The 13,481-nt window shown below is 26.0% G+C and overlaps 1 protein-coding gene across 1 annotated transcript; it reads right to left on the minus strand.

Moving 5' to 3' along the window:
• Positions 1-2,042: 2,042 nt before the first annotated feature.
• On the minus strand, positions 2,043-4,235 carry LOC130973953 (protein DETOXIFICATION 16-like). The gene is made up of 7 exons (XM_057898649.1): positions 3,984-4,235; positions 3,194-3,738; positions 2,993-3,079; positions 2,839-2,895; positions 2,374-2,731; positions 2,219-2,305; positions 2,043-2,129 (listed from the first exon to the last, which is right to left on the minus strand). The coding sequence occupies exons 1-7, from the start codon at positions 4,233-4,235 to the stop codon at positions 2,043-2,045; spliced, it is 1,473 nt and encodes a 490-aa protein (XP_057754632.1).
• Positions 4,236-13,481: the final 9,246 nt, after the last annotated feature.

Raw genomic sequence — 13,481 nt, forward strand, 5'->3', positions numbered from 1 at the left:
AAAACAAAATAAAATTTAATATTTTTAAAACTTTCATTAAACTTCACAAAAAGTATATTTTATCTTTTTTTTAATGCATATCTCTTTGACACATAAGACTATACTTTTCAAATTTGGATCAATTATTTTTTTTTTTACCAAAGATAGGAGACTCGAACTCGCAACCTCTTAATTGAGTATGGGGAGACTTCCATTTGAGCTATTACTTATTGGCAAATTTGGATCAGTTTAAAAGATAAAAATGGATATAGTTTATGAGTTGATAGGACACATGTTGAAGTTATAGTTAAAAAAATTATTATAGAAAATTGTGTAAGTTTGATTTCCAATACAATTGATGTGCTTCAATTAAAATAGAATATTTAAAAAATTTTACTAATAATAATCTTAACTTATGTCATAAAAACACGTATTAGTTAAATTTATAATTTATTATTCTTTAAATTATATTGATTTAATTTTTATTTTTAAATTTAATCCAATTTTAAATTTTACATTTCAAAATATTTTAAATATCTCGCCCAAATTAAATTTTAATACATATATTTAAATAGTATTCCAAAATGTTAATCAATGATAAAATATAAACGAGATAAAATCTAAATTTTTGAATTTAAATAATAACTCATTCAAATTTAAAAAATGTGAATTTATTCGCGTAATCAATTACTACTCAATGTTTTGTAATCAATAAGACAATAACTATTCAACGTAAATTATTCAATGTGAATTACTCAACGTGCCATGTTTTTTCCTTTTTCCTTCTTTTTTTTCCCTATGTACACGAAAAAAGTTAAATAAAAAATGTTAGAATAATATAAAACGATCTAATTCATATTATAATAATTTTAGCCGAATAATTAGAATGAAAAATAAATTTAAATTGATAGAAAGCATAATCGTGAGTAAATGAAATACATGTAAAGATTTTTATAATTTATAGGTTAAAATATATTAATAAATATCTCATTTTTTACGCAAACAAAATAAATAATAAAAAATATTATTTTTATAAACATATCTATATATATAAATATTATATTTATTTTATTTATTTAAATAAAAAATTATAAATTAAAATGATCGAATGCGATTTATACTTATTTTTTTATTTATTTAAAAAAAATGATTTTCCTAAAGATAAAACAGAAAGATGAGATTTTAAGTAAGAAAAATTTAAATTTTTTAAATTTTAAATTTTTACTTCAGAAAATAAAATATAATTTTTTATTATTGAATATTTTTTTATATATTTTTTTAATTTTATTTATAAAATAAATAATAAAAAATTATACTTTATATTTTAAAATAAAATTCAAAATATAGAAGACAAATCCAGGTAAGAAACGCTCTCCATATGGTTACGTTGCATGTATTCCTAACGGACTTTACTCAATGGCAACTACTCCCATGAAGATGTCAAAAACATCTTCTCATGATGATCCTTATTTAAAAAGTGTAACTTATTTGTTTAGTAACACTTTTAATAAAGGTAACACTTTTACTTCAAATAAAAATCAAGCCATACAATCTATCATCCAATGGCCAAAATAAAATATCTTCATATGATGACAATCATAAAATCTTCATTGGAGTAGCCACCTTACTCAATTGCCACTCATTCAGAACGATATAACCAGAGTCAACAAACATTATCCCCATCAAATGTCTATTCCTTATTGATCTAACAATATTAGCCACCTTGGCCACCAATAAATTTTGACCACCATAGAAAACACCTAATAATATAAAAGTTGCTGAAAAATTTGTTATTAAAAAAACGGTGCTAAACTTTCTATAGCATAGCTATCAATAAGATGAAGATTATAAAATTAATTTTAAATTTTAAAACTTAAAATAATTACAATTATTTTAAGTTTTATTTTATATTTCTTAAATTTTAATATTTTAAAATTAAAGAACAAATCACATAAATAAATTAAATAAAAACTAACATTATACAAATATTTTAAAATAAATTGACTTACATATATATTCTAAAATAACTCTATTTAAATTGAATCAATTAAGATTTAATTCAGCTAGATTACATTTGATGTTACTGAATTACTAACTCTTTCCATACTTATCTCTCCTGAATTATTAATTCTTTCCATAGTTATGCTTGCCTAAAAAAACAAATATAACCATATCAGTTACTGATAAGCAAAACTAAAAATTCAAAAAAAAAAGTAAAAAGAAAAAAAAAAGTTAACACCTCCTTCTCCCAATCAATGCTAAGAATTATGATCATGAGACTAAGTACTTGAACAACAAGGGCACATATGATTCCAAGCCAGAGTCCCTGCACAATACCTAAATAATTAAGACACTCCACAAATAATCATAGATTTCAGTTTAGTATTTCCATACCTTTGTTTCAAGATGTAAAACAAAAGCTAATACAATAGCGGACGGAACTCCAACTACGTAATATGACCCTAAGTTAATAAAAGCACCCATTTTTTGCCGTCGACATCCTCTAACAATTCCTGAGAAAACACCCTGTAGCCCGTCCAAAAAATTGGATGCTGCAAGAATTGGCAGCATGAGTCTCACGTGTCTAACCACTTGTACGTCATTACTGTAAACATGGCCCCAAATATTACGTAACATTATCATCAGTGTTGCAACCAAGATACCCTCAATAATGGTTGCTACTAACACCACACGCACAGCCAAACGTGCAGACCAAGGATTACCAGCTCCAAGCTCGTTAGATACACGAGTGCTGCAACACAAACAAACAATTATGTAATTGCAATCGTTTACTTCATTTCGACATTTGTTGTCACAGAATTCTAAATGTTCATAAGCACACAGTGGTAATTAAGTTACCTTATAGCTCCACTTAATCCCAACGGAATCATCCAAATAGTTGATGCTGTATTCACACTGAAATTCCCAACATTAATTATTATTAGATCGTTGCAAATAATAATATCCACAGTAACATATAAAGTGCTGGTAGTTAAGAATTGTGAGAACTAACCAAATAGAAAGCACTGATGTTTGCAACTTTGGATTTGGAAGACGACCAGATAGGAGAACCATCAATTCAAACGACCACAGTTCCAAGCTGTTCAGCACAACGGGAATCATACAAAAACTCATTAGTAGAGGATCTCGACTCATTAGTAGAAGATCTCGAACAATGTAACTGTGAAGAAAGCAACGGTTAGTAGAAATTTACCAAACCATAACAGAAGAAAGAATAGCAAGTTTCAAAAAAGAAGGAATGTTATGGAATGCCTCTAATGAAAACCCGGTCCAAGTTTCCGAACATCTTGGAGAAAACTTTATGTACAACGCAAGTATCAACACATTCACCCAATACGATATACAATTTGATAAGGCAGCTCCAGTACTCCCTAAGCCAGCTTTGAACACTAACGCCCAACACAAAGCAACATGCAGTGCAGTAGCTACTCCAGAGCTGAGCATCATTGGAACTCCAATGTTCTGTGTCTGTAGAAATCTAGTTTGACATTGAAGAACACTAGAAGCAAAAAGGTATGGAATGATTAACTGAGCATATCTTCCTGCTTCTGTGGAGATTTCATGATCTTGGCCAAATAAAATCAAAATGGATTTTGTATTTGCCCAAACAATAGAGATGGGTACACAAATAATGGTAAGAACAAGCATGGCTCTCTGAGCGTGTATGCCTAACATGTGATGTTGTCCGGCTCCATATGATTGGCCACACAAGGTTTCTAATGCACTTGCAATTCCCATCTGTCATTATATGAAACCAACAAGGAGTAGTTGAACACAAGGTTAGTCGATTCAATAGGAACAGTTGGCAATAAATTAATCGCTTCGGTTTCCATGCCATGAAGGGGTGTAATCAGGTCTGATTGGTGTTGAAATATTTTTTAACAAATTATTTATCAAATCCAAATTATAAACGAAAAAAAAAATTGATTGGTAAAACTGTAAAAAAATTGTTAAAGAGATGAATGCATGTAAAAAGAACTAACCACTAAACCAATGCCAGTGACAGAAGTAAAGGAAGTGGCCATGGAAACGCCGGAGAGAGTCAACACGCTTACGTGACCAACGAACATTATTGAAATAAGTTCAATAGCAAAATTAAGAAAATGCACTATAATTAAAGGTCCTGTCAAATATATTTGCTTTTTTATTTCTTTAATCACTCTCCTTAACTTATTTTGACCGGACACTTGAGATTCAACAGGGACACGGGTATTATTCTCGTGTTCTTCCTCCATGGACTAAGGTTTGGTTTGGTAAAATTTTTTGAAGAGGTGCTTGTGTTTTTTAAAAGCTCAAGCTCCTCATTTTATATTTGGTAAATAAAAAAGATTTTGTACTTGTACTGACAGCTTTTAAAGGATTCGGATACTTTTAAAAGTACCTAAGATAACCTCATGTTAACTAATTTTTAAATTTATTACTTGTATTTATGTTTATTATAATATTTTTAAATTTTAAAAACTATTTTATTAAACGTAATTGTTGTTACTTGTATTTATTAAAAGTTATTTTTAATTTGATTTAGCAAATATAAATACTACAACTTTTAAAAAAATTATCTTTTAAAAATTAGCCTTTATAAACTACTTTTAAAAAATAAAAATTTTATCAAATTAAGTTTAATTTTTATAAGAAGTTTACGAAAAGTTTATGAAAAATTTATAAAAAAGAATAAGCCAATTTCAAATGATAGACCTTATGAAGAGTTCTGTTGCAACACAATAAGTTGGGTTTATATTTATATATAGAATAGAAGTAAAAAAATACATGTATTATATAACATACATAAATAAAGATGTGCAATTAAATCATGCACAAGTTATAGGTAAAAAAATAGAGTAGAAGTAGGAGGATAGGTATAATTTATATTGTATAGAAAGTTTTCAGAATATTAATGTTTCATTAATCTTTACCATTGATTTTAATTAATATATTATATATAATTTATAATTGATATCAACAATTAAAATGATTAGAACATCAATATATCTACATTTAAAATTCATCCTCTTATATATTATATGAATAAAAAAAAAAGTAGTATATTATGCGTGTTACATAAATAAAGGAACGGTGGTCTAAGTAATTTTTAGATTTTAAATACTAATTTAGTAATTTAAGAAAAGTAGTATATTATGCAGGTTTTTATATTTAAATTAAATAAATAAACTATTTTTAAAATATCTAAGATGCAGACAATTTATCATTTAAAAAATACGTGCATTTTACGTATATTATTGTATCGATTTAACTACAATATTAGATAATCGTATTATTATACTCATAATTAAATATTCGATTTGAACAAAAAATAATGATTTAATTTTTTTAAATTAAAAAACTATTTAACTACAATATTAGATAATTGTATTATTATACTCATAATTAAATATTCGATTTGAACAAAAAATAATGATTTAATTTTTTTAAATTAAAAAAACTAACCATGATATATGCAAAACTTCTTTTATACCACGGTATAATGTTTCAGACAACGGTGGTTTGATTTTAAATTTTTCATTCTCTCTAATTTTTTTTAAATAATTTAAACTTTTAAAATTATAATATTTTTAATTTAAATTAACGATTTAATTTAAATTTAATTTGATAATTTTTTTAAAAAAAATACTTGTACTTTTTAAAAATTTAACTCCTGATTTTGTGTAACTTAAATCAATAACGTCTCCTTTGATGTTAGTCAATAGATTCAACCACTTGAACTTATTCTGATATTACTTCTTGAACTAAACACTAGTTATTAAGTTAAAAAGTTATCATTATTATTGTTATTATTATTACGTGTATAACCTTTGTTTTAGATTACATCTAGAAGTAAATTATATAAAAAAATACCCATATTTATGATGATTAATTTTTAACGTCTCTGTTGTCCTTGCCAATTTGTTCGATATTCTTTTTGGTTCGATATAATTATTATTGAAAATGCTCTTTTTTTTTTTTATAATCTATTAATCAAAAAGATCATATACTTGTATTTGGAGTTTTTAAAAGAACGAGATACTTCTGAAAGCACCTAAGATAGAGTTTTTTAAAGTTCACTTATGTTTTTTAAAATTTAAAAATTTAATATAACCTCATATGTTAACTAATTTTTAAATTTAATACTTGCATTTATGTCTATTATAATATTCTTATATTTTAAAAGCTATTTTATCAAACATAATTATTGTTACTTGTATTTATTAAAAGTTATTTTTAATTTGATTTACCAAATATTAATACTACAACTTTTAAAAAGCCATCTTTTAAAATTTAACTTTTAAAAAGCCATCTTTTAAAATTTAACTTTTATAAACCACTTTTGAAAAATAAAAATTTTATCAAACTAAGTCTTAATCTAATAATATTAATGTATTTGTATTCGTATGATTAATTATGAGTACTGTCTAATTAATTTTTAAATTTTTTTTAAAAATGAATTCAAATAATAGATGGTAAGTAATAAAGGAATTTTAATAAAGATATTGTATGGATGGTAAGCATCTTATATTTTAAAAATAGGATAAAGTATTAAATTGGTTCCCTATGTTTGGGTGTATTTTTGTTTTGGTCTTTAAAGTTTAAAGTGTCTTATTTGAATTCAAAAAATTTTTATTTATCATCAATTTAGTCCCACAGTGAAGTTAAAGTTAAACAATTAATGGAATATCCTATAGAAACTTTTTTGGATTCAATTAAAACACTTTAAATCTTAAGGATCAAAACAAAAATACACCCAAACATAGAAGAACAATTTAATAATTTACCCTTCAAAATAATAAGTTATCTGATTATTGCTTTTACTATATTAATTTTTCTAAATAAATTAATTTAATCTAATAAAATAAATTTATTGGTAATCATATGATTAATTATGAGTACTCTAATTAATTTTTAAAATTTTTTAACATTATTATTAAAAAAAAACCGGTGCTAAACTTCTTATAGCATAGCCATCAATAAGATAAAGATTAATAGATTATAAAAAGTATCTTAAATTTTAAGACTTAAAATAATTACAATGATTTTTAGTTTTTTTTTTAATTTTTAAATTTTAATATTTAATATGATCAAAAGTTAAAATATTAAAATTTGTATTCATTACCTTTTTTTAAAAGATATTCATATATCAGAAAAAAATAAATATTATTTTCTAAATATGTGATAAATAAATACACTAACATTACTACTCTCTACCTTAAATATCAGTTTTCTATCTAATGTTAGCTCAAATAACAATAAAAAGTGGTATTATTGCAATGCCTAACATTTATTTTTCACAAATTATTTTTTTTTAATTGTTAGAGAGACATTCAGACATCACATAAAATGACATGAACAAAGGTACCCAAAAAAAAAAAAAATAAATCAAATAAAATAAAACAGTATATGTATATCTTATTTAAAAATAGAACAATGTTAGGGATCAGTAACTTTTGTAATTGGTAGTCATCAAATAGCCATCAATGATGATTTAATGGTGTGAGATTTCATCTAATGACTCACATTTTTCTGCTGGTTACATGCTGGCCAAAATTCAATAAAATTGTTAGTCTCGTAGACTTTTTTTTTTTTAAATAAACAAAATACAAAACAAAACAAATTATTAAAAAATCATAGGAACTATAAACATCTTTTAAATCTTTTAAATGCAAAAGCTCAAAGTGAAAATTTTTGGATATGATTCATTGCAATGAATTGAAGAGTCGAATATTCTTCATCATCAAATTTAAAATAAAAGAGATGTATATTAAATTGTATATCTTGATGGATAATTGTGTTGATATTTATTCTTTACATCAAGCGTTTTTTAAAATATTCAACACATTCACTCAATAAGATATTCGATACGACGTAAAAAACTTAATGTAGAGAATAAATATCAAAGGTTCTGCCAGATATAGATGCTTGGTTTTTATCATGGTCGTTATTATTATCATCAAATTTAAAATAAAGGAGCTGAGCCATATCAAATGGTGTATTTTATTGGGTGGATGTGTTAATACTTGCTCTTTATATCAAGTTTTTTCCTTCATGAGGACCAAGTTTATGAATATAAAGAAGAAAATTTGATGTAGAAAACAAATATCAAAGGTCCTATCATTATCGCTACCTTTAGTTTAAATATATATGCATCATAACCTTTAGGGATCATTCCTTAGCAGCATGGAAAAGTTAATGTATTTGTCCATTGGGGTTGGTGCAGCACCAGCAGACATGAGCTGAGAATCTTTGATGGTGTGCAGCCTCAAACACATAAGAGCTTGAAAGAAATTTTTGGAGGGACCCAAATTTTATCAAAATACTTTTTTTTAAATAATAGGTTTTTTTATATATAAAAAAAGTTGCACATAAAAAACATTTTTTAATTTAAAAACTGATTTTTTCATTTTATAAAACTATTTTTTAATTATACAAAATCAATTATAATTTATAAGTTAATTTTGAACATTTTAAAAATTAATTTATTTTTAAAAAATCTCAAAACTAGTTATTTTTATTGTTATTTCTATTACAATCAAATAATATATTACACTAAAATAAAATTTTAACTTTCTAATAAAATAAAATATGAAAATCCATTAATGTATATAGTGCTAATACTACAATGACATTTAGTTTGCAATGTTGATCTAAAAATAAAATAATGTTAGCATGTGACATTATTACCAGTTATACTACAGTTTTTTATTGTTCGAAAAATAAAATAATATATAAAAATGTATGAGATCATGAGTATTACACAAATTGATTTTATTAAGTAGAGAATGAATTTTTTAAACAATATCAATAATAGACTCTCTTAGATCTTAATATTAGAACATTCGGTCATTGTTAATTGTCTATGAGTAAATCCAATAAAAAAAAATAAGTCAAAGAATCATCTAATTAAAAATAATAAACATAATCATGTGCATATCTATTGAATTGAACATCCACATATCTATTATTAAACCACTCTTTCACCTTAACTCATGACAACAATAAAGACATCTTATGGTCCACAAATTCAGCCCAACAGATACATAAATTTAATTATAATTTTAGTCTTTATTTTATCTTATCTTTATCTTTAGCTTATTTTTATTTGTTTTTATCTTTCATAGGCCAATACTCTATATATACTTAGTTTTACCTTCATACTTTACAATTTTCAATCAATCAATATTCAATAAAATTTCTTCATTTTTTCTTTTCTTTCATTATTCTTTTACAATTTTATTATCTTTGCGTACTTTTTATGTACTCTTTCCGTTTTATTATCTATTGTTCACGTTATTTAGTATTTTCATTATTTTATACTTGTGAATGATAATCGTGAAGGTTGAACACTAATAAGCTTGACCCTGAGAATGCGTCAAATATCGTTGGTGAGTATATCATGTTACACACATGAATGAAGAGATGGTAGAAGAAGCGGTGGTGAATGGTGGGTAATGAGTGTCTGAGTGGCCGGTATATCATGTTACACACATGAATAAAGGAAAGGTGGGAAGTATTAAACTATTCTTTCACCATGACAACAATAAACAAGTCTGGTGGTTTATAAATTCAACCCAACAAAATACATAAATTCAGTTATAATTTATCTTATCTTTGCGTACTCTTTATGTACTCTTTGCGTTTTTTAGACGACGCCGTCTATCAAGAATCGGCCATTTATTGGTCCGGTCCAACCGATCAATTTTCTGTCGATTTTTGAATGGACAGTTATTAACAGCGGATCGGACTGTTTTCATCACCGATTTTTTATTTAACTAGCTGGTTTGGTCCAATTTTTAGAATTATGGTTGCAACATAGGTTTATATTTATATATAAAGTAGAAGTAGAATAGTGTGTATCATATAACATACATGGATAAAGATATGTATATAAATTATGTAATTTGAACAAAGATATGTAGTTAAATCATGCAAGTTACGGGATGATAAATGGGCCAAAATCTGCTGGGTCGGTCCGCGTATCTTATTCCGAGTTAGCAAACATTATGGAGATAAGTTCAAATGTTTAATAGCGAAATTTAAGAAGTTTCACCATAATTTATCTTATCTTTGCGTATTCTTTATGTACTCTTTCCGTTTTATTATATATCAGAGCTCCACACAATAAAATTTCTTTATCATTTCTTTTCTTTCATTATTCTTTCACAATTTTATTATCTTTGTATACTTTTTATGTACTCTTTCCGTTTTATTAGGAAGCAACTTTCACGTATGGTTATCAAACTCAGACCAGTCTAACTGATTTGACCTAAAAATTAGTAAATCAAACTCTAAATGGATCGGGAACTCCTCATGGACCATAAGGCCTTATAAGAAAATGGTCAATAAAGGCAGTGAAAGATGGCATGAAATTCCCACAGTGCACACAACATCACAGCATTTCAGCTGTGATATTCACTTCAGGCTATATTGGCAAATGGCAACCATTTCCATGGACTCTTTTAATGACCAATTTTTTATTTTCAGAAGTCATGGACTCACCAAAGTGAGCATTACTTCATTTATACTTCTTAAATTTTATATTTTATTCTTGAATAGTAAATTATTTACACATTTATTTTGTGCACCACAAGGATAGCAACACTAGTTTTGAACTAAAATGTAGACATAATGACATAATTATTTTAATATTAGTGCTCATACAATATAATATACGATTAAAAATTCATATTAGTTCAAAGTAACGTTAGTTTGTTACATTGCAGAACATGTAAGTTCTGCCATTATACTAAGCTTTGGTTTAAGCAACTATAGACTAATTGCCTATTAATCTATTTTTCTTTATTTAGAGAATGGTTTAAAAATAACTAACTAGAGTAGGACTCGTGCGGGTATGAACAAAATAACTACATACAATTATTCTCTATGCAAACCTAATTAATGAATATAAATAATCTAGCTTTAAACAAAAAAAATTGTATTCGATCGCGTAACAATCACTGAATGACATAGTGCAAGAATTTCATTCACCATTAAAATATAAAGAACATAGAATCATAAAACATTATTAAAAACCTCCCTGAAAATAACAAAGTATAATATTATTCCCTAAGCAGTCTTCTTTTGAATTTGATTCTGGACGGAACAAATGTAACAACAAATAGTATTTGCGTTATTTGCTAGACTAACAATAGTTTATTAAAGAGATGATATATCATATATATTACAGTAATAGAAAGAATAATATTTTCATAAATAAATATATGCAACCATAAACATATAATGTAAGTTATGTTCATCATTAATTACTATAATAAAAAAATTGTAAAAAAATAGAAGCTAAAAAATTTATCACAAAATAAACAATTCATCTCATCAAATGTTTATCATCACATTATGATAATTTATTCGATTCTCTGGATAGAGAGTTGAAAACTATCAATTGCACACAGTTTCATCACATCTATTATTAACATTATGAATATGCCATTTTTATGTTTGAGAAACAACTAAAATATTTTTTTTTCCTCTTTTACATCAATCCTAAAATAATTCTTTTGAATTTAAAAATTTGCTTCTCTTAATCTCCAATACCAATCAACTTATTCTTTTCATTTTAATAATAAAATATAAGTTTCGACAGTTAATCACATGTCCCAAAAATAAAATAATTATGAAGCATTGATATAAAGCCTTTCTTTGACTCTTCAAATCCAAAAACAGAATAAACGTACAAGTAAAAAGTTCCATAAAAAAAAGAACTAAATAAAAAAGAATTAATTAGTAAAATTAGTTTGCCAAAAATTCCTTTCAATAGTATCCTAAGAAAATTTAGTACTCCTAAGTATAACAATTAATATGAATTATAAACCTTATTTGACATATAGACTAAATATCTTTCAAAGTTAAAAATAAATAAAGTTGAGGTAAAATAAAATTAAGATGATCAAACTGTATTGTCAATCAACTCCCAAAACTATATGAAGATTGATGATGAATGAAATTATTTCCTCCCACTTCAAGGCCTCTTCTTTCACCATAGCAACTACTTCACTCATCCTCTAAAATAAATAAGAACATTTCAAACTCGTTAACAAACAATAACAACTACTATCAGAATCTATTTCACAATTGAAAATAAATTACAAAGCTTCATCACCTCTTCATCATTATAATCGTCATTCACCATAGATTTTGACTTATTAGAATCTCTACCCTCATTCTAAAACATTAAGAGCTCAACCATAAGATTAGTATGAATCACAATATAAGAGAGAATAAAAATATTGAGTTAAAGCAATTACCAATTCTTTGTTGTAGGCCCTTATATCGTCCTCATATGCTAGTCAGTTCTCTAGCATTTGCTTGGTATGAAGCTTTTTTTCCTGAAAAATGATAATATAATGAATTAGAGAATAAATCCTAAAACAACAACAACAAAATTGGAAATAATTGTTATCCGAAGAAAGAAGAATAATAAAAGAGAATCAGAGAACATGTTTGCTTTGTTCATAGCATCGGACATGGACTTCTATCTGACACCACCAGCTTTTCCAACCTCGGATTTCAAGGAAACATAAGCCGATCAGAACAGTAAACAGCATTGAAAATTTGAAATCTCAGAGAAAAGAAGAAAAATGATAATAAAAATAAATAGAGAACAAAAAAATTTAATTCAAAGAGCTTGATTACATGGTATCGAAAATAGGAAGAGCTTGATTATATATATATTTCATTGGATTTAATGAGTGCATGAAGAATCCAGAACAAAGAGCAACGGTATCATGTTCTAGTCCTTCGACCCTGCATTCTTGATTATCCTAAACAAAATCCAAATGAAATCTCACCTTGTTTTAACAATAAACACGTGAAAGAACACAACTTGAACATTATTTGGGAAGAGCGGAAATCAGAAAATGGAACCAAGGAATGAGTCGATCAAAAAGTTGAATAAGCAAAGGAAGCAGAAAAATAGAGAATCGTTATTCGAGAATTTTTGCGTTGAGACCGAATTATACTGAACCAAATCCACACCTGTTATACATAAACTTTCTGTGTGTGGAAATTTCAAAGAGAAAGGTGAGGAAATCAAAACTCTCTGGTATGGGAATCTGTCTCAAAACTAATTCGAACGAAAAAATAAAAATAATAAATAAAGCTCGAAGCATACTCCATTAACTATCACCAACTTAAAAGAGAGATCCAAAGAAGAGGAGTTAGTATATATGTACCAGTTTGTTTCTTCCGTGGTTGAGCCTTTTTCGGAACTAAAATTGAACTGAAACTTAAGGTTTGGTTCTGTATTTTTGTGCAAAATCAAAAAGAAGAAGAAACATTATGAGATGGAAAGGGATGAAATGGAAAATGAAAAAATGGGAATTTCGAAAGAGCAAGAGTGAGGAGAAGAATTGAAAAAACAAAAGAGAAAAAAAATCATCTTTCATAATTTTATAAGGGGTAAAAATGAATCTCTTCTTTTCAATTCAATTTTAAATTCAAAATTTAAATTTTAAATAACTGAAAGTTAGCAATATAAA

Source organism: Arachis stenosperma, chromosome 4 (genome assembly GCF_014773155.1).
Source record: "Arachis stenosperma cultivar V10309 chromosome 4, arast.V10309.gnm1.PFL2, whole genome shotgun sequence".
In the NCBI taxonomy this organism is placed as follows: domain Eukaryota; kingdom Viridiplantae; phylum Streptophyta; class Magnoliopsida; order Fabales; family Fabaceae; genus Arachis; species Arachis stenosperma.

What these genes read in the sequence shown, in the direction of transcription:
- LOC130973953 (XM_057898649.1), bottom strand. Translation starts at nt 4,235, where the DNA reads ATGGAGGAAGAACACGAGAATAATACCCGTGTCCCTGTTGAATCTCAA. An exon ending in ACATCAGTGCTTTCTATTTG is followed by an intron (nt 2,896 to 2,992) that starts GTTAGTTCTCAC and finishes TGGGAATTTCAG; the next exon opens with TGTGAATACAGCATCAACTA. An exon ending in GGATTAAGTGGAGCTATAAG is followed by an intron (nt 2,732 to 2,838) that starts GTAACTTAATTA and finishes TTTGTGTTGCAG; the next exon opens with CACTCGTGTATCTAACGAGC.